General features: G+C 41.6%; 1 protein-coding gene across 1 annotated transcript in view; it reads left to right on the top strand.

Annotated features, from left to right (window-relative positions):
- RHOH (ras homolog family member H) overlaps window positions 1-22,856 on the top strand; it is a 50,516-nt gene extending 27,660 nt beyond the window's left edge. The window contains exon 2 of the mRNA XM_077276418.1: window positions 21,436-22,856. Within this exon, the coding sequence (XP_077132533.1) occupies window positions 21,610-22,182 (573 nt within the window). The 5' untranslated portion in view covers window positions 21,436-21,609 and the 3' untranslated portion in view covers window positions 22,183-22,856. The remainder of the gene's footprint in view (window positions 1-21,435) is intronic.
- Window positions 22,857-23,092: the final 236 nt, after the last annotated feature.

Genomic DNA, 23,092 nt, shown 5'->3' with positions numbered 1-23,092 from the left:
GCTGAACGGGGCGGTCCTGCATAGAAGGGAGAGGCAGTAGGTCTGGTGCCGTTAGGACAGGCGGTCCTGCAGATTTAAAGAAGGAGAATGGAAAAGTTAAATTGCCTTATAATGTGATTATAAGAAGGTCTTTAGTGGATGCAGAGTGTATGTCCTTAAAGGCAATGTTAAATTATTGTTCAACAATTTTGCACTTAGTAGAATACCCGGTTGGGTAAAAGGAAAGAAAATTATAGCATGTTGCTATGATATCTAACCATGTTTGTAACGTTCAAGTGTCCTCACCTCCCATAAAGGGAAGCTTTGTTTAAGTATACTTATTGTTATTGCACTCAACAAAACTGTATGTCTTTTTGCTAACTTGTATTGTTGTTTTCTTCTCAGTCCCGGAGTACTGTGTTTAACCAGGGGGGAGTGCAGCGCCCCAGAGTCCTGGTCGTTGCAGTATTGTGGCTCCGCCACTATGGGGAGCTATGGTGCGTCTGATGGCACTGAAGGAGTTCATCTGATCAGGTATCACAGACACCAATACATTTCACAGTCGGGCCTCCGGGGGAGCTAAGGGTTCTATTCACTAGGCCACTCCCCACCATAGTGGGTAAACTGGGGGTCAGGCAGGAAGTTAGATTAGAAAGCTGACTGGGTTGGAACCAGGCAACACCTTGTGGCAGAGGGTGTTGTGGGGGAAGATACAGTAGGGTCTCTGTCAGGGGTGGGATCCTGACAGAGGCTTGGCAACTTGAACGAACGTAACGGGACCGTGCCTGCTCCGGGTAGCGGCGGTGCCCAAGGAAGGATTAGAAGCGAGATAGATTGTGCTGAGTGAGAAACGAGATCAAGCAAAAGGAGAAATACCAGTAGGGGTCGTGCTGTAAGACCGAAGCAACACCCTACTGAGGCGCACTACCGGTGGCCGCAACACCGAGGGAGTATAATAACATTCAGCTTCAAGCAATACTCCAAACAGCGGCAGGACAGTCAGTCTAAGGCGGGCTGTCTAACTTAAATCACCTATGCAGTCTTGGGGGGCAACTTGTGGAGAGGGGCGACTCTAGGGTCCCGGAAGAGCTCCGAGCCTACCCGTCAAACGGGTGCCGTCCCAACCAGAACACCAGGGAGGGACGGGGAGGATTAGCAGAACATCATCTAATCGAGTTGTGAGGGAACTTAAGAAACAGACACAACAGTTGTGGGGACTTTCTGTAAGCACAGCAGGGAAGGACCGCAACACATAGCGCTAGCAGGAAGGCACAGATTTCCACCTGCTAGGAGAACTCTGGAGGTGCCATTGGACCGGCCGGACTTGCGCAGCCTGGTAATCCAGATTCTGGACTGAGGACCCAGAGATCTTCAGTAAAGAGGTAAAGAGACTGCAACCTGGTGTCCTCGTTATTTACTGCACCGCACCACCACAGCCTCACCACTACCGTCATCCATCATATCTATCACTGTACGCCCCTCGGCAGGGTCACGGACTGGGCCTAGCCACCGTGACAACCCCAGAGCAGAGACTCAGAGGCCCGGTACCAGGTACCCCTCAGCCCTGCGGCAGTGGGGGCGCTGCAATAGCATAACGCAAATCATGGCCACATCCATCAAAAATATAGAACAATACTACCTGGTATATGTAGCAGCGGGAAGCCGAGAGTCCACCCCGACGCGCGTTTCGGAGCGTAAAGCTCCTTCCTCAGGGGGAAGGATATATGCTATTATGCAGTATACATATGGATATTGATCCTTTCTATTTTGATATGGCCAGTGATTGCTTATTCATTATGATCTTTGGTATGATCGTGCAGTAATGGGTCTTTGGAGTCCTTGGGCAACTTGCACAGCCACATAGTGTTTTACTTCCCCTCACTGTTGTCCATTAATCTGTCCTCTGTTCTGATTGGAGTTTTATTGGTTATTTAACAAAATCTATACATTTTATGGGAGCATCTAACTGCATTTCTGTGGTGTTTTTACAAGCCGGATGTTGCAGAGCCACCTGCACCTTTGCAGCTGCAAATCAAAACTGACCCACCCAACCTTTGCTGCGGGTTTTTTAATTGGATCTGTGGCCATCGGCCACTTGCAAGACCCGGCATGGTGGGAGTGAACCGCTCCACTACTATCCTGTAGTTCACTCCAAAAATAAAAGCCCATAACGGGTTTTCTTAAATCTGCCTTAGCCAAATAGCTGGACCAAGTCCACACTTACTTGTATTCTGAACTATAACCACAGCTACTGTATATCTGTGACTACAATGCACTCCTGTGACCTTAATACGCTTCTATGCCCATCCTGGGGGATACACATCGTCCCTCACATATAATACCGCTTACTGCCTCACAATATATATATTCAGTTCTGGCAAAAATTAAGAGACCACTGCAAAATATTCAGATTGTCTGATTTTTCTCTTTATAGGTATACCTTTGAGTAAAATGTAAATTGTTTTAGTCTATAAACTACTGACATGTTTCCGAAGCAATAAATGTTGAATTTTTTTTTCTGAAAAAGAAAAAAGGTTCAAAACTTTAAAAAAAACACCCATTGCTTTCAGACCTCAAATAATGCAAAGAAAACATGTTCATAATAATTTAGAAACAACAATACTAATGTTTTAACTCCGGAAGAGTTCAGAAATCAATATTTTGTGGAATAACCATGATTTTTAATCACAGCTTTCATGCGTCTTGGCATGCTTTCCACCAGTCTTTCACACTGCTTCTCGTGCAAAAATGTAAGCAGTTCTTCCTTGTTTGATGGCTTGTGACTATCCATCATCCTCTTGATTACATTCCAGAGGTTTTCAATGGGGTTCAGATCTGGAGATTGGGCTGCCCATTACAGGGATTTGATGTGGTGGTCTCTTAATTTTTGCCAGAGCTGTATATAATCCTGAATTTTGTGTGCAATATTTTACATGTGTATTTTGGTATAAAGTAAACCTAATAAAAGGCGGCTTTGTTCATTGGCATGAAGAAATCTACCGTTCTACAACAGGAGAAGTCCCTTTCATGCAGCTTTTCTACTTCTGTCTTTCTTGCTGTGTGTAGCATACAGCATTGAATTGAAAAATTACCGTATATACTCGAGTATAAGCCGAGATTTTCAGCCCAAATTTTTGGGCTGAAAGTGCCCCTCTTGGCTTATACTCGAGTCATGATCGGCGGTGGGGTCGACGGGTGAGGGGGAGAGAGGACTGTCATATACTCACCTAGTCCCGGTGCTCCTGGCGCTCCTCCTGCCCATCCCACGGTCTTCGGTGCCACAGCTCTTCCCCTGTTCAGCGGTCACGTGAGACCGCTCATTAAAGTTATGAATATGGACTCCACTCCCATAGGGGTGGAGCCGCATATTCATTCCTCTAATGTGCGGTAACGGTGACCGCTGAGAGAGGAAAAGGCTGCGGCACCCAGAGACCAGCTGTCCAGGATAAGGAGCCAGGGACGCTGGGAGCAGGTAAGTATGTCATAGTTACCTGTCCGCGTTCCACACGCTGGGCGCCGCTCCGTCTTCCGCATCCTCTTGCTCTGACTGTTCAGGTCAGAGGGCGCAATGACGTACTAGTGTGCGCGCCGCCCTCTGCCTGAACACTCAGTGCGGAGAGACGCCAAGACGGGACGCTGAGGAGCTGCAGGCAGCAAGAGAGGTGAGTATGTCATTTTTTTTTTAATTGCAGCAGCAGCAGCATTATATATTGCACAGATTTATATGGAGCATCTATGGGGCCATAATGAACGGTGCAGAGCATTATATATGGCACAGCTTTATATGGAGCATCTATGGGGCCATACTGAACGGTGCAGAGCATTTTATGTGGCACAGCTTTCTATGGAGCATCTATGGGGCCATAATGAACGGTATAAAAACAAGAGAGAACCCAGGAGTATGAAGATAGAAAATACTTTATTAATACATATACATCATAATTACTTAATAGAAAAAGTAGAAAACATAATAAAACCAGGATGGTAATAAGAGTGGGTAGGAGTCACCAGGTGTGCAGCACCCGTGGGACCAGCATGCATAACACTACAGGCAAGAGACCACTACTCTAGTAATGCATAAATGTGTAAGTCTAAGTGACATAAATATAAGTGGTCTGGATTAATCTTACCGCTGCTGGATCCAAAGGTGGCGCACACCGGGATATGTCCCTTAGGCAAGGTCCCCGACGCGCGTTTCGCCCGCGATATTCGGTAGCTTTATCAAGGGGAGATCTCCCCTTGATAAAGCTACCGAATATCGCGGGCGAAACGCGCGTCGGGGACCTTGCCTAAGGGACATATCCCGGTGTGCGCCACCTTTGGATCCAGCAGCGGTAAGATTAATCCAGACCACTTATATTTATGTCACTTAGACTTACACATTTATACATTACTAGAGTAGTGGTCTCTTGCCTGTAGTGTTATGCATGCTGGTCCCACGGGTGCTGCACACCTGGTGACTCCTACCCACTCTTATTACCATCCTGGTTTTATTATGTTTTCTACTTTTTCTATTAAGTAATTATGATGTATATGTATTAATAAAGTATTTTCTATCTTCATACTCCTGGGTTCTCTCTTGTTTTTATATGGCTTATATGGAGTTGGCTTTTTATGGTGAGGGGCTGCTTGGCACTATTTAGTGCTTTGCTATTCCTCTCAGTATCAAGTATGTTGCCTGGTTTTGATACCATAATGAACGGTGCAGAGCATTATATATGGCACAGCTTTATATGGAGCATCTATGGGGCCATACTGAACGGTGCAGAGCATTATATATGGCACAGCTTTATATGGAGCATTTATGGGGCAATAATGAACGGTGCAGAGCATTATATATGGCACAGCTTTATGTGGAGCATCTATGGGGCCATAATGAACGGTGCAGAGCATTATATATGGCACAGCTTTATGTGGAGCATCTATGGGACCATAATGAACGGTGCAGAGCATTATATGTGGCACAGCTTTATATGGAGCATCTATGGGGCCATAATGAACGGTATGGAGCATCTATTTTTATTTTTGAAATTCACTGGTAGCTGCTGCATTTTCCACCCTAGGCTTATACTCGAGTCAATACGTTTTCCCAGTTTTTTGTGGCAAAATTAGGGGGTCGGCTTATACTCGGGCCGGCTTATACTCGAGTATATACGGTAAGTTTATTACTGAGGTTCTGAAAGTAATCATGTAAATTTCCTTTAATTTTTACATTTACACCAATAGCTTTTATGTTTGAACTTCTTAAAGAGAATGTGCAGGATTGCAAAAACATGGCTGCTTTTTACTCTTATGGTTCTGTAAGTAAGGCCTTGTTCAAGCATCCTTTTTTTGCACACGATGAGAAGCAGTCCGTTTTTCATCAGTTTGTTGAATTTGTCATCCATATTTCCATGTGTCATCCATATTTTCTTATTAGTTCCCTTTTCTGTATGCAAACTCCTGATATGTCATGACGGGCATCTGTGCTTTGTGTTTACTGAAAATAATTGACTTTTCAATGCCAAAGTAAACTTTCCCTAATTATGTATAAAGAGCTGCGACTGTGCAGGTGCGGGAACAGATGGCAACCGTGCACAGTCATAATATAGATTTATTTAAGATGATTTCAGGAAGATCTTGTGTTTAGCCTTTAGCACTTCCTTCAGTTTAATTAATGACTCTGGTGTTAGTAGCAGAACGACTAACTTATAAAGTACAGAAATAAACAGTCATTTGCTTGGTAATTTTACAGCCACTGAGGAAGGACTTTGCAGACTGGTTTCTAAATTAGCTTAAACTTTCCTGCTTTTTTTGGCATTTGCATTTTCTCGTCTATTTTTTGCATGATAGGAAATAACGTTTATATTTTTTATTAAAAGCAATTGCCTACTGTTATTTGTAACATAAATTATGATTTGAATTAAGCTTAAAAAAAGGTTCCTGGCCCAGTGGCCAAGTTAGTAGTCTTCCTACCATTTGGCATCCCTCAATGCCTATTCTGATTATAGTCCCAACACCCATGTGAGCATAACACGATAATGTTGGGCTGGGCCTACTAGTCAAATGAGGAGCCATAAATGCAGGCAGGTAACAGGAGGCTCGCAAGGCTTTGGTCTGGTGGCCATGGACTACCAACATGGTTGCTGGATCAGGGTACGCAAATTTGTTTTGCTTGACTGTATATGTGATATCCATTGCATTTCTATTTTAAATATTGATGAACGGTGCCATTTATGATTGCCCAACTCACTATTTGACATTTTTTTATTCAGGTGCCCAGTGTCGGTCTGGGATGCCAAGGGCCCATCAGTAACATAGTCTCTAGGGGCCCACTGTTCAGTGTCCAGTGTCGGTCTGGGATGCCAAGAGCCCACCAGAAACATAGTGTCCAGGAGCCCATTGTTCAGTGTCCAGTGTCGGTCTGGGATGCCAAGGGTCACCAGTAACATAGTCTCCAGGGGCCCATTGTTCAGTGCCCAGTGTCGGTCTGGGATGCCAAGGGTCACCAGTAACATAGTCTCCAGGGGCCCATTGTTCAGTGTCCAGTGTCGGTCTGGGATGCCAAGGGCCCACCAGAAACATAGTGTCCAGGAGCCCATTGTTCAGTGTCCAGTGTCGGTCTGGGATGCCAAGGGCCCACCAGTAACATAGTGTCCAGGAGCCCATTATTCAGTGCCCAGTGTCGGTCTGGGATGCCAAGGGCCCACCAGTAACATAGTGTCCAGGAGCCCATTGTTCAGTGCCCAGTGTCAGTCTGGGATGCCAAGGCTCACCAGTAACATAGTCTCCAGGGGCCCATTGTTCAGCTACAAGCAAATATTACATTCCCTCATTCACAAATTTTTCTATAATAATAAACTTGGTAGTTTGTTAAATGAATGATGAGATGCGGCCTTTGTCAGTACATAGTGAATGAAGTGTATTGAACCAACTACTGCTCATACAGGGTGATGGGGACCCACTCCTGCCCAGTGGCCCATCAGAGGAGTCACCTGTTCCCTTGTGGGCCAGTCCAAACCTGCATGTGCCCATATGTACAGTATAGACAATTCTTTATATACAGTTAGGTCCATATATATTTGGACAGAGATAACATTATTCTAATTTTGGTTCTAGACATTACCACAATAAATTTTAAACAAAACGATTCAGATGCAGTTGAAGTTCAGACTTTCAGCTTTCATTTGAGGGTATCCACATTAAAATTGGATGAAGGGTTTAGGAGTTTCAGCTCCTTAACATGTGCCACCCTGTTTTTAAAGGGACCAAAAGTAATTGGACAGATTAAATAATTGTAAATAAAATGTTCATTTCTAGTACTTGGTTGAAAATCCTTTGTTGGCAATGACTGCCTGAAGTCTTGAACTCATGGACATCACCAGACGCTGTGTTTCCTCCTTTTTGATGCTCTGCCAGGCCTTCACTGCAGTGGTTTTCAGTTGCTGTTTGTTTGTGGGCCTTTCTGTCTGAAGTTTAGTCTATAACAAGTGAAATGCTGCTCAATTGGGTTGAGATCAGGTGACTGACTTGGCCATTCAAGAATATTCCACTTCTTTGCTTTAATAGACTCCTGGGTTGCTTTGGCTTTATGTTTTGGGTCATTGTCCATCTGTAGTATGACAGTTTGGCTGCATTTGGCTGGATCTGAGCACACAGTATGTCTCTGAATCCCTCAGAATTCATTCGGCTGCTTCTGTCCTGTGTCACATCATCAATAAACACTAGTGACCCAGTGCCACTGGCAGCCATGCATGCCCAAGCCATCACACTGCCTCCGCTGTGTTTTACAGATGATGTGGTATGCTTTGGATCATGAGCTGTACCACGCCTTCGCCATACATTTCTCTTTCCATCATTCTGGTAGAGGTTGATCTTGGTTTCATCTGTCCAAAGAATGTTCTTCCAGAACTGTGCTGGCTTTTTTAGATGTTTTTTAGCAAAGTCCAGTCTAGCCTTTTTATTCTTGATGCTTATGAGTGGCTTGCACCGTGCAGTGAACCCTCTGTATTTACTTTCATGCAGTCTTCTCTTTATGGTAGATTTGGATATTGATACGCCGACCTCCTGGAGGGTGTTGTTCACTTGGTTGGCTGTTGTGAAGGGGTTTCTCTTCACCATGGAGATTATTCTGCGATCATCCACCACTGTTGTCTTCCGTGGACGCCCAGGTCTTTTTGCATTGATGAGTTCACCAGTGCTTTCTTTCTTTCTCAGGATGTACCAAACTGTAGATTTTGCCACTACTAATATTGTAGCAATTTCTCGGATGGGTTTTTTCTGTTTTCGCAGCTTAAGAATGGCTTGTTTCACCTGCATGGAGAGCTCCTTTGACCGCATGTTTACTTCACAGCAAAACCTTCCAAATGCAAGCACCACACCTCAAATCAACTCCAGGCCTTTTATCTGCTTAATTCAGAATTACATAATGAAGGGATTGCCCACACCTGTCCATGAAATAGCCTTGGAGTCAATTGTCCAATTACTTTTGGTCCCTTTAAAAACAGGGTGGCACATGTTAAGGAGCGGAAGCTCCTAAACCCTTCATCCAATTTTAATGTGGATACCCTCAAATGAAAGCTGAAAGTCTGAGCTTCAACTGCATCTGAATTGTTTTGTTTAAAATTCATTGTGGTAATGTCTATAACCAAAATTAGAAAAAGGTTGTCTCTGTCCAAATATATATGGACCTAACTGTAGGTCGGTTCTACAGTTGTGATTCTTTTCCATTATGGCAATACTGTAGATTTGGAAGCCATTCATGGGAGGAGCCCAAGAATTCAGAACATCGTTAGCTTTTCAGTCTTTTCTCAAATGTTTGGACCATACACAACACTTTCATCTTATCCACAGCTGGGACTCTCAATGATATTGGCAATGGGTGTGATGCTCCCTCAGTACCATAACGATGAATGAAACAGTAGTGCACATCCATGAGCCTATCTAAGAAGGGAACATTAGATCACCTTTCTCAGTATCAGTGGGGGTCCCAGGTAATGGCCCTTTTTCAATTATACATTTATCAGCTATTCTGTGCATAGGACATATATTTTTTTGTGGACAAATAAAGTGGGTATGATAACAAGAGGCATTGTTTTAAGGACGGGTTGGTACTTTTGCTCAAAGCTTTATTAATATAAACTTCTGATTCTATGACACAAGGTCTAAGGGGTAAGGTTTCACCTTGTGGAGAGTGACATACCAGCTCTGGCTTGTCAAGGTAAGGAGGCTTATTTGCCGTGCAATTCTCCTCTGGGAAATTTAATATGCAAACGAGGACTTGAACCCTATAGCGCCACCTGTTGTAAGTAGCGATCCTACAAGTCACAATTGATCCTTTAACGAGTCTTGTAATATGACTTAGGATAAAAGCCAAATCAGTATCTCAATTTGCAGACACGGTGTTTCCGACTGTTGGCCCTCGTCAGTGCAAAGCATGAGAACTGATTTGTCTAGGCATATGACACAAGGGTAACTCATCCTCAGGTCACATGGTATCAAGTGAGTATTCCACTCTTGTAAAATTATTACGGTGAGAACAGATGGTCCGGCTCTAAGCAAGATGCTAATTGCTGTGATTTGGTCCCGTTTTCAGTCGTCAGACTAATCTCACCCAGAGTCTATGATGATTTAAAAAGCATAAATAATAAATCTTCTTAAGTTGTATTTACACTAGATGGTTATTGTGAATGAGCACTCCTAAGAACGCTCACTTCCTCATAATCCTGCAATGGAAGCAAGCTCCCAATCGCCCAATGAACAAGCATAGCGCTCATTTGTCAGCTTGCTTTAAAATCATATTCGGCAGCACATAACGTTCTGTGCACAGAACGACCTATAACTCATTGGTCTGTGCACATGAGAAGTGCGGTCAGCCTGTTTAAACAAGCTATTAAGCATATAACCTATCATCGGTCATTTAATGCCGTGGGTTGGCTAGTGTAAGCCCGCCTCTAGTACAGGTTTTCTTTTATAGCCATAATAACAGTAGAGGAGTTTCTCTATTCATCAGTGTTCTTCTGAGTTTGTTTTGGATATATTCGGTATCAGCAGGTATGATAGTGGCAAATGTGTGCAAAAGCCATAGACTAATAAAGTTATCTGAACAATCTTTTGGCCACAAGCTTTTTTCCCTAATTCTCCAATTAATATACCTGCAAGACTTGGCCAACTAGACATATCGGCTCAGATTCTTCTAACTGTTTATGACAGAACTTTGACATAAAACACTTTAAAGAGTTGTAAAACTTTTGCACAACTCGAGGTTGGTATTTTCACACCAGTTTTGGCCATCTCTGTCAAAATGGGCAGGGCTGGGGAAAGATGGAAGTGGGATGGAGAGTGGTTATGTCCGGTCGGCTAATTCATCATGAGCTCTGGCATACCTTACTGCACAAATCTTACTCCATATAAAACCTACAAGAGAAAAAGAAAAGTGAGCAAATACCCTGTGTAACTAAGTAAATAAAAAGCAAAATAACAGAGTTTTTAGTAATACTTTTTTTAAATAAAATAATAGCATAAAAGCCATCCCACCACAACAAGGTGACTCTGATCAGGACGGTCCTACACTGTCTAATATTAAACCTTACCATGTGTCAATGTTGAGCTCAGTGTCTGGAGTAATATGTGTGGTAATGTGCACAGAAGCAATACTGGTCTGGATGAATGGGAGCCATTGTTTATGTGGAGGAGAACAAGAAACGCTACCAGATATCTCTGTGAAATAAAGGATTATTAAATATGCTTAGAACTCTACTCCAGTCTTTTTTTAAGTTTTACAGCTGGAGTGGTGCTGCCAATGTAAATTCACCGACCTTAGTAATATACTCACCAGCCCTCATTTCCAGTTCATCCCGGCACAACTCCAGTTGCCTTCTGCAGGTTGTGGATCACTCAAGTGTTTGCTGGACGAGTCAGAGGTCACATCTCAATATAAGTCCATGAGAGCCAGAACGAGGCCAGAATTACAGTCTCTCATAGACTTATACTGAGAGCTTGGGATCATTACCACTGACTTCTGGTCAGGCAGAAGTTGTGGTCACAAGATGGCAGATCGGGACTGGAACGGTGTAGAGAAGAGCTGAAGATGGCAGCCGGTAAGCATAATACTAGGGTCAGGATACTTATATTAGTGGCAAAAACTGAAATTTAAAAAATCTGACGGAGTGGTGCTTTAAATCCAACCTTTTCTATCCAATCTTACCCCGATATCTCCAAGAGACAGGCTGTCCACACTGGCATGACTTCTTTTTCCAGGTACACAGAGTGTAGATGTTTTGTCATCTACTTGTCTATGGCCAGTTTTTAAACACCGTGCTATTGTAAGATTTAGGAGCCCTAAAATTGTTTGCAAAGCCGAGACGCAAATAGAAAAGTTTCACTTCTCCATTATGTTATTTGTTTCATTGTTATTTATTGTAATCTAGTTTCAATAGTTACAGGGGTTTTCCAGGAGATAAATATAGCATTAAGACTGCTGTAATCACTAATATTACAGCTTATTCATATAGTTGTATTATCCTTGATACCCTGATTTGCTTGTAGCCACTGTACCCTGCCTAAGGCCTTTCCACCCTGCTCTCCTATACTGGACAGTGTTTCCTGGGGGGCACATGACCGGAGCAGTGTGTAAGGAGCAGTCAGCCAGCCCCCTTCACTCACTGCTCAGGTCACTTGCTGATACTGGAAACACTCTCCTGTTTTGAGATGAGTTCTCTAAAATCCACAAATTCTATCATTAACCCATTGCTCTTACCCAAACAACCAAAACATGTCAAGTTAATTGACAATAGCGAAAAGTTTGGCAGATTGGTAAAAAGCAGAGTTGACTTTTTTTCTATTTATCTGGGACTTTTTTCCCCTATTGATTGAGATCACAAGAGAGTGACAACATTTTTGCATGTTCTCACTATGGACAGGTTTCTTCAGTTTCAAGTTATTGGTGAACCCACTGCACTGAGAACCAGGTCTAATTTGGCCTTAAAGAGGTTGTCCACTACTAGGACAACCCCTTCTCATTCCCAATGTTTGGCCCCGATAAAATAAATAAATTTCTGCTCACCTCCCGTGCCGGCGACGTTCCAGCGGTGTCGGCACTCACTCTCCCGGGGCTCATGTGCAGTTGTTATGACACGTGAGCCCAGGGCCCAATATATACTGTACTTTTTTTTTACATTAGTTTTTCATTAATCAAATATCTTTTATTTATTTATGTTTTTGATTTTTTATAATTTTTATTAATCCCACAAAGGTAACTTCAAAAAATGCCATTTTTGATCTGCTAGAAAGTTAAAAAATAGTTAGGGTAGGTTCACACAGGCCTATAAAAATTGTTCAGAGTTTTATCCAGAAAAGTGGGTCGATTTTTTTAAAAATCGGAAAATCGGATGCTATATTGTGTCTCCGCATGGCATCCATTTTTTTTTCATGCAACAATAGACCTGTATGGGTGAGTCTCGTCTGATTTAGGGTATGTGCACACGTTGCGGATTCTGCTGCGGATTTTTCCGCAGCGGATTTGGAAAATCCGCAGTGCAAAACCACTGCGGTTTTCACTGCGGATTTTATCACGGTTTCTTCTGCGGATTCCTCTGCGGGTTTTCAACTGCACTTTCCTATTGGTGCATGTCGAAAACCGCTGCGGAATCCGCACAAAGAATTGACATGCTGCGGAAAATAATCCGCTGCGTTTCCACGCGGATTTGTCCGCAGCATGTGCACAGCGGGTTTTTTTCCCCATAGGTTTACATGGTACTGTAAACTTTGGGAAAACTGCTGCGGATCCGCAGCGCCAAATCCGCTGCGAATCCGCAGCAAAATCCGCAGCGTGTGCACATACCCTTATGGAACAAATTCGTGCATGCTGCAATTTTTCTTACAAGTAAATTCAGTCCGGGAAAAAAATCAGTCATCTGCACTGCCCCATTGAATAACATTGGTCTGAGTGCATCCGTTTTTTTCATGGACAGCACTCGGACCCAATATATGGTTGTGTGAACGAGCCCTGATGCTGTCAGGAAGTCTAACACATTGTACTTCTGGAAGGATATATTACATATTGATCTGTGGCAGAATTGGGGCCATTATTAGGCTCTTGGTTGCCATAGCAACCATGAGCTCCAAATTGGACAACTGAGTCAAGTGAAGCAGAAAAAAATGTCCTGTATACAAAAAATATTTTTAAAAAACACTGCCCCCAATTTTTTTTCCTTCTTAAAAATAAGGTTGCAGTGCTGCTGTGTCTAGGCCAGAACACACTGAACCAAGGCAATGCATATATATCACAACTAGTACTTATGTATCAGTATATCAGTGGTGATACTGAAATACAGCTCTGGCAAAAATTAAGAGACCACTGCAAAATTTTCGGATTGTCTGGTTTTTCTCTTTATATGTATATTTTTGAGCAAAATGTAAACTGTTCTTTTATTCTATAAACATCTGACAACATGTCTCCGAATTTCCAAGCAATACATTTTGGGTTTTTTTCTGAAAAGGAGAAATGGTCAAAATTACAAAGAAAAACCCCCAGTGCTTTCAGACCTCAAATAATGCAAAGAAAACAAGTTAACATCATTTAGAAACAACAATACTAATGTTTTAACTCACGAAGAGTTCAGAAATCAATATTTTGTGGAATAACCATGATTTTTAATCACAGCTTTCATTCATCTTTGCATGCTTTCCACCAGTCTTTCACACTGCTTCTGCCGCATTACAGCCGAGTACCATATCCACCTGTTTGCAGCCGTTAAACATGCCAGTCCTCCTTTGGGCACAGGACAGTCCACCTCTGAGACCAGTTACCGTGGATGGCAGCACCGCTGTGTACGCTGCGGGTACCAGGCCTATTGGCTCCGCTCTGTCCTGTGTCTTTTCACACAGACAAAGCTCTGCAGAACCTCTGCTCTGCACTCTCACCTACACCAACTGACACTGGCCCTGACACACCGAAACCCTTTCCTGCAGGGCTTTTAACAAAGAAACCTGTGGCCTTCAGCCACATGGAAAACCCGGGCCTGGAATGCAACAAACTGCATGACTACCATCTTGCAGTCTGTCTCACAACACAACATCCCAGAGCAGGTTTTCCCTACATCTGCCTTGGACACTAGGATGTCCAAGACTACACTTATTTTTATTATTTCCAGTCTGCATTGCAGACACCGCTATGCCCGTGACTGCCATGCACTCCTATGGCCTTCATACACCTCTGTGCACATCTTGGGAAGAACACAGTGACCCCTAAATGTGACATCGGTCACTGCTTCACCATTGCAATCACAGCTACGCCTGTGACTGCAACGTCCCCTAATGGCCTTACTACGCCTCCGTGCGCATCCTGGGGAGAACAAACAGTGACCCCTACCTGTGACACCGGTCACTGCCTCACAATGGGATGACCTACATGCAAATATTGCAATAACAGTATGTCACACATAGTATGCATACAGTCAAGGTCAGTGAACCCATGATGCGAGATGAGAAGGCATAATTACCTGACGATATGCTGTGTAGATGTGGCACATACCCCGATGTGCGTTTTGGACCATGTCCTTTGGCAAGGTGTTTTATTATCAATCTACTTTATTTGCGTCCTTTGTGACCCATATTCGGTCTTTCCTATATTGGTTTTACTGCTGTTGTGTCTGCAAGCCATCAGCTATAATACATTAGGCAACCAGGCAGCTAGTTTTACCTGAAGCGCCTCTGCAGCGGAAATTAAGCATTAAAGGGAATCTGTCACCCCAAAAACGGCCTATAAACTAAGGCCACCGGCATCAGGGGCTTATCTGCAGCATTCTGTAATGCTGTAGATAAGCCCCCGATGTAACCTGAAAGGTAAGAAAAACAGGTTAGATTATACTCACTCAGGGGCGGTCCGAGTCCGATGGGCATCACGGTCACTGTCCGGCGACTCCTAGCTTTATACGATGACGTCCTCTTCTTGTCTTCCTGCGGCGGCTCCGGCGCAGGCGTACTTTGTCTGCCCTGATGAAGGCAGAGCAAAGTACTGCAGTGCGCAGGCGTCGGGCCTCTCCGACCTTTCCCAGCGCCTGCGCACTGCAGTACTTTACTCTGCCCTCAACAGGGCAGACAAAGTACGCCTGCCCAGGAGCTGTGGCAGGAAGACAAGAAGAGGATGTCATCGTATGAAAATAGGAGGTGCCGGACCCGGACCATGACACCACCCGGACCGCAGCGGGACCGCCCCTATGTGAGTATAATATAACCTCTTTTTCTTATCTTTCAGGTTACATCGGGGCTTATCTACAGCATTACAGAATGCATTACAGAATGCTGTAGATAAGCACCTGATGCTGGTGGCCTTAGCTCATATACGATTTTTGGGGTGACAGATTCCCTTTAAATGTCCATATACTGCAGATGTGATGTCCTCCATATTGGGTTTTCTGCTCCACCTAGAAGATGAAGGTCTTAAATGAGGGACTTCCTTTTACTAACTAATGGAAAAATCAATAAGTATTCAGTTATATAAAAAAAAATAACGGATTATTAAACCGAACAACCCCTTCAATGCCTTTTTACTGGTGTACTGTGATGCTCAGTTAAGGCTTCTCCATCCAATCATGACAAGCGCTGTACCACATGGTGTGGGGCCACAATCCTCCCCGCCCTCTGTATAAATGCTACCTGAGGACTAATCTGAAAAGATAACTGGAAGGTTAATAACACCACTTGGTGCAAGCGCTCAAAGTCAGACGGATGATCGGAAGAACCCACAAGATCATGAGGCCCCGGGTAAGTGAGGGCTTTTGAAGATGGTTAGTTACCACAGACATAAGAGCAGCACGCACGACCTCTGTGTCTCACAATCTGTTGTGATGCAATTGTGAATAGATATTTGTTTGGTCATATAATAGTAAATGTGAAGGTTGTAATGATGCCAAGGTGCTGGCAAAAGACGGCAGAGAAAGTTATTTAGGGTTTGAAAGCTTTATTAAAGGTCCAGGGTTGTACAGTCCTGTTCGTCAGGAGAATTCATGTGATAATTAACATAATTTGTAAAGACATATGCTCCCTACTTTTTTGCGAAAAGATAATGTTTGAATACATGTGTAGCAGAGAAAACATCAGTCAGCAATTCAGAATTACATAGGTTCGTTACTGATGAGAGAATAGGACTGGCCCACCGGAGGATAGGATGACCATCCGATGGGCCTTGCCCTGAGATGAGCGCATACTTTAGGAACAACTGGATTTGTGGGGTCAGCAGAATTTGTGACCCAATGAAAAGATATGTATCTGCTCTGTATAGATGGATGGGCTTGACTGTGTTTACTGCAAAATTTCTCTTGTAGTAATCATTAGGTTGAGTTTTTGCTGTAAGTTTTTATGGCAATTTATTTTTGTGTGCTCTTTAATGAAATAACTGCATTTATTTTCTTAAAATGTGTTTTTTCTATAATGTGCAATGTGAATTTTAGTGACATGGTTTATCCGGTTTTTACATTTCTGGAATGTTTTTTACCTGCAAAAATGGTTTCACAAAAATGCAAATCACTGAAACAATTCCATAGGTTTTCATTTTACTTCCTTCTTAATATACTTTAATAGTGTTGAAATAGATTTAAAAGTACAATAAAAAAGTCATACGGGAACTCAGCTTAAACAAAGCACTTCATTAACATGAATACAGTTCTATCAGAAATGTCCTATTGTTTTCTAATGCAATATTTAGTCTAGAAATCTCCGGGGTTAATTCATAGCTGCCAGCGGAAATAATTGTTATATATAGAGTAATATAGTAGGGTGTAGGGAATGATTGATTACATATGGCTCAGTGCACATCATAAGTGCAGCCTGTCTGTGTAATCAGGCTATTAAACACCCGCAGATCGGTAAACGTTTACCTGTCAATGGTGGTATAACTCTACAAAATTGGTTAATGTCAACCCACTTTTGGGTTGGCGGTGGAAGCCATGGATTGATTTCATTTAAGTATTAACCTCTTCCATTCCTGAGAACAAAATCTAAATGCACAAGTTGCTTTTAGCCTGGGGTCAGACGTCTGTACTAATCCTTGGACTAATCACATCGGCAAATTGTGGACATTACTGGTTCCTTGTGCCGTTCCGGGTGCTCGTTGCTATAGCTGTCTGTTATTGATGTATACTTGTCCCTAAATCGCACCAGATTTGTGCATGGTGCAATTTTTTTTACATAGACCATCAGTTTGTGTGAGAAACCATTGGAGTATGAAGGCATGCTGGTTAATATTGGATCAGTGTGATGTCCGTTGAGTCCACAGACGGAACACGGACCGAAAATACAATCGTCTGTACCTTTCCTTATAGATGTGCTAAAATTAATGAATTACCTTAATGTGAAAACCTAAAATGTTTCATTATTAAACACATAGCTGTTCACTTCCAAGAACTCACTATGATACAACATGTGGAAATGTGTTCACCTAGTAGAAAAAGATAGATAGATAGATAGATAGATAGATAGATAGATAGATAGATAGATATGGGATAGATAGAAGATAGATAGATAGATAGATAGATAGATAGATAGATAGATAGATAGATAGATAAATAGATGATAGATAGAAGATAGATAGATACAGTAGATATAAAGATAGATATGAGATAGATAGATAATAGATAGAAAGATATATAGATAGATAATAGATAGATGATTGATAGATAGATAGATGGATAGATAGAAGATAGATGATAGATAGATAGATAGATAGATAGATAGATAGATAGATAGATAGATAGATAGATAGATAGATAGATAGATAATAGATCAATATGAGATAGATAAACAGATAGATAATAGATAGATAGATAGATAGATAGATAGATAGATAGATAATAGAAAGAAAGATAGATATGAAATAGATAGATATGAGATAGATAGAAAAAAAATAGATAATAGTTAGATATGAGATAGATAGATAGATAGATAGATAGATAGATAGATAGATAGATAGATAGATAGATAAATGGATGAAGCATTTCATTGAAACAATTATTGTACAAACGAAGATTAAAAAAAATATACCAAGACATCAAAATGTCAAAGCAGGTGGATCGTGCATGGAATAAAATGATAAAATCATGTATAGATCTTGCAAGGAAAATGGCAGAATATTCAGTACCATTGTGTCCTTAACATTTTTGGGGCTGATTGATATGCTTACAATGTGGCTACATGTAAGGCTACTTTCACACTAGCGTTTTTTTGCATACGTCGCAATGCGACGTTTTGGCGAAAAAACGCATCCTGCAAAGTCGTCTGCAGGATGCGTTTTTTCCCCATAGACTAACATTAGCGACGTATTGCGACGTATTGACACACGTCGCAACCGTCTTGTGACGGTTGCGTCGTGTTGTGGCGGACTGCCGGCAGCAAAAAACGTTACATGTAACGTTTTTTGGTGCCAACGGTCCGCCATTTCCGACCATGCATGCGCGGCCGGAACTCCGCCCCCACCTCCCCGCACCTCACAATGGGGGAGCGGATGCGTGGAAAAACAGCATCCGCTGCCCCCGTTGTGCGGCGCTTGCACAGTATGCGTCGGTACGTCGGGCCGACGCAGCACGACGGCCCCATACCGACGCTAGTGTGAAAGTAGCCTTAGTGTTTTTTTTTTACAGCCTCAATTTCTATACTGTTCTCATCTTATAACCTGAACTTAAAACATCATATATCCCTGTGATGCTGTACGTATTTGACAAATCTGGGAATTGCACCTTAAGGCAGATGCTAAAATCTGGATATAGTTACAGTATTCATTAGCATTAAATCATATCTATCTATCTATCTATCTATCTATCTATCTATCTATCTATCTATCTATCTATCTATCTATCTGTCTGTCTGTCTGTCTGTCTGTCTGTCTGTCTGTCTATCTACAGTATCTATTGATCTATCCACCCATCCATATCATACATATCATATCTGCTCATGCAGGAGTGTTTCAGTTATTATAATATTCTGGAGAGTCTAGTCTTATAGTATCTGCAGAGATGTTACATTACTAAGGCTACGTTCACATTTGCGTTGTGCAAACGCAAACAAAAACGCAACAAAACGCACGCTAAAACGCTGCGTTTTGCGACGCATGCGTCCTTTTTCGCCGAAAGTTGGACGCAAAAAAAATGCAACTTGCTGCGTTCTCTGCGCCCAACGCTTGCGGCCAAAAAAACGCATGCGTCGCACAACGCAGCACAACGCATGTCCATGCGCCCCCATGTTAAATATAGGGGCGCATGACGCATGCGGCGACGCTGCGGCGCCCGACGCTGCGGCGCCGAACGCTAATGTGAACTTAGACTAAGAGAGGAAAGGGAACATTCTGGCTAAGACTAGTTTAGTGTGTGGGACTTACATAACTAACCACATAGAACTAGAGAACCCCACACTACAGCGCTGCCTATGTGTAAGGAAGAAGTCTCGAAAGCTTGCTATTTGTTACCAGCATTTCAGTTAGCAATACAAGGTATCAACCACCGAGGACGGTCAATCTTTAAGATTTTTCTATGTGTAAGTAACAAATTCTTACATACTATAGAATCCACTTCTGCCTATAAAATTATTAATAGATTCCAAAAAGCTTACATGCTTCTGTGATTGCAAAGTGTGAAACTTCCACAAAATACATCCATCATACCTTTGAGTATATATATATATATATATATATATATATATATATATATATATATATATATATATATATATATATATATATATATACTGTATATATAAATATAAGCAATATTAGTCTGTTGAATTGCTGATTTGTATATATTTACCAGCAATACAGCACGCTAGTATTGCTCGTTCTTCAAGATGTGGAATTACATAATACATAGTGTTCCTCTTCAGATAAAATACTGATTATGTCGTTATCATGGGTGCTTTGTCTTTATGTAAATATTTTTTATATTTATTTTTCAAATGATGCTTTATGCTATTGTGTAAATACATACAAACATATACATGAGCATATGACACTTCTGGTTCATATAATTGTTATGTATGTATTATGGCGCTTTTGAAATTGGGATTTTTATAAATGAAGACTTGAAATATTATTTGTATCTACATAAATGATTTCTCATAATAGTTATTCCTAAATACATTTGGCCGAGGAAAGCAATGAAGAGAGATGTTTCTTTCTGCTGGTATAGTCAGTGTTTTGCGTGGTTGTTTTAATAGATGTATTCACATACAAATTATTCCTCATTTTTATTGTACTGCGTCTATAGCCAGCAAATATTTACATTGTGTGATACTGTAATTTTTGTGATATTTAATTTGCACAGTTTTTGGCTTCTTGTACATTTTTCAAACTGAAATATTTTACTATCTACATTATATCAAAAATCTTAAAATTGTAAAAAAAGGGCATCTTGTAGTGTTCCTACTGATAGAATATTTGACACTAAAGCTATAACATCAGTACTGCGGTGCTAATTACTGAGATCACTAGTACGGTATCAACTGAAGCAGTGCGATCATAGCTACATAAAATGTTTGTACTGAAGCATGTGTGTATATATCTATATTTAGTTGTGCACCTCTTCTGTGAATATATAAATAATCCAATGACAAGCTTGGTTCAGACAAGCCTCGGTCTTTGGAACACTGCTGGCAATTATCCATTTATAAGTATCCGACCCATTTCCTTGCAAGATACAGACATTGCCTTGCTGGGCTTTTCAGCAGCCAATTGTGGCTTTTGGAGAATTTCTGTACATTTTATATGTTTGGTTTTTTTAGTGATGTTTCTGCATATTTCTAAATCTGTCTTTTCTCTGTGTATTGGTTGTTAATTTCATAAATACACTGACCAGAAATCCAAATTCAACAAATTTACAGCAACCAGAGCATTATCATAATTTTTAGAACATTTATTCAATTATTGCACTTTTATATATTTTGTGATGTTATTTTATACAGTCGTATTGAAAATGTGATTTTGTCTCTCCCCATTTTGTTAAGCGTAGTTCATGATCAGTTAGTCTGAACAAGGGGTACACGCACTGTGGAGACTCTTTGGATTCATAGCTGTATTATCCTTAGTTTATTTGCAGTTAGTAAGAATTTGAATGTATAAAGGATGTCTGTCGGCACAGGATGACTGTACAAACTAAGCACCGTTGGCTGAGCAATTTACTGCATCTCTCCTTCTACTTGTTTTCCATATATCCCGCCTCTTCCTTGATTGATATCTCTGAATTTGCTGTTGCCAGAGATGGATGGAGAACATGTAGATGGGAAGGGTGCACTGAGCGCCTGTACTCGGTTTGTACAGTCATTTTCTGCTGACGAACTCCTCATATGGAATATGGTTTATTTAATTAGCAAGATAAAATCATATCTCACATGAAAAGCGCCATGGAATAAATGGCGCTATAAAAAATAATAATAATAATAATAATAATAATAATAATAATAATAATAATTAAAGGATTGTTTTTTTCTCTCCCACAGAGAACTGATCCTGGGATTGCACTGTGAAGGAATAGAAAAAGTGGCAATGTCTTCATATGGGAATATCTAAGTGTCTCATTATCAAGAAGCTGAATTTCTACAAAATTGATGGAACTCCAGGAGCGGCTCATCTCTTCGTAGCTGGCAGCGCATAACTCTCCACATTACAGGAAGATGAACGCCATTAAATGTGTCTTGGTTGGGGATGCTGCTGTTGGGAAGACGTCACTTCTTGTCCGTTTCACATCCGAGACGTTTCCGGACACCTATAAACCAACAGTCTATGAAAATACAGGGGTCGATGTCTTCATGGATGGGGTCCAGATAAGCCTCGGACTTTGGGACACTGCGGGCAATGACGCATTTAAAAGTATCCGTCCCATTTCATTACAGCATGCGGACATAGTCTTACTCTGCTTCTCCGTATCCAATCATGCTTCATTTCTAAGTGTCAGGAATAAGTGGATTACTGAGGTCAAGCACCATCTGCCCCATGTGCCAGTGCTTGTTATCGCCACACAGACTGACCAGAGGGAGCTGAACCAATCTCGGGTGCCATGCATCAGCGCCGCAGATGGTAAGCAGCTGGCACAAGATGTCCGAGCCAAAGGATACTTGGAGTGTTCTTCTCTGCATAACCGGGGAGTCCAGCAAGTGTTTGAATGTGCCGTAAGGACTGCAGTCAACCAAGCCAAGAAAAGGGCGAGACGGAAGCGTTTCTCTGTCAACGAGTGCAAAATTATTTGAACAGAGCCTTCTTCCGTGATACGTCTACTCATCAGTGACAGTGACAAAATACTTTATTTGCACCCCATTTCATGGTTCCTTTGTAGGAAGCATTTTTAGTAAATTTTAGAAAAATGTATGATTTCTCTTTAGGCTCATTGTTTTTCTGTTTAGTTATATTATTGCATTTTTCTTGCAAGTTGGAGGCTGGTCGGAGCCAGGAGCATGAAGAAGTTTGAAGAAACAGTTTTTTCTTGTTCTGCAAAACACAACTTACATATTTATTTAACTTTTAGAAGCGATGGTACATCAACAATGTAATATAGAAAAGTGGGCTAATGTTACACACGAGCTGCAGGAAGTAGGAGAGATAAGTTCTAAGTCGTTCAGGCGAAGGAACCACATGAAAACTATTTGATGCACATTGATGTGCTGTTTTACGCTCTTGTTAGAATGAATCAGTGCCACAAAAGCACTTGGTGCTCAACTTCTACCTGCCCAGATCAGTACCCACACATCACATAAATCATTATTTTTATATTCAGTCTGAAATTAATTGTGAAGGTCCGTCCTTAAACTACTGCACTGATTAATTTCATAAAATATATTTATTGTAGAAATAGCTGTGAATCTGTTATAAAAAACGTGGCTGCGATGCATAAATGAAGAATTAAAGAATCAATTTCATAGCAAAAGTCCCCAAATATTGTCAGTAACTGTTTGAAATAATTTACCGTGCTTCTAGCATATATTGATACAATTTTCACCTTCTTTTTGTTTCAATGTGTCCACCCTGGTGATGACAGTAAACTATTATGCCACGACGAGGATCTGAGCAGAATCAGACTCCTTCCCCATCTGGCAGCTGACCATAGAGACCCTTCTTACTTTTCCTGCAAATAGGCAAAATGGGATCCAGATTAGTAAAAGC

Source organism: Ranitomeya variabilis, chromosome 1 (assembly GCF_051348905.1).
Source record: "Ranitomeya variabilis isolate aRanVar5 chromosome 1, aRanVar5.hap1, whole genome shotgun sequence".
NCBI classification, from domain to species: domain Eukaryota; kingdom Metazoa; phylum Chordata; class Amphibia; order Anura; family Dendrobatidae; genus Ranitomeya; species Ranitomeya variabilis.
This window is presented reverse-complemented; position numbering and strand designations above follow the sequence as displayed.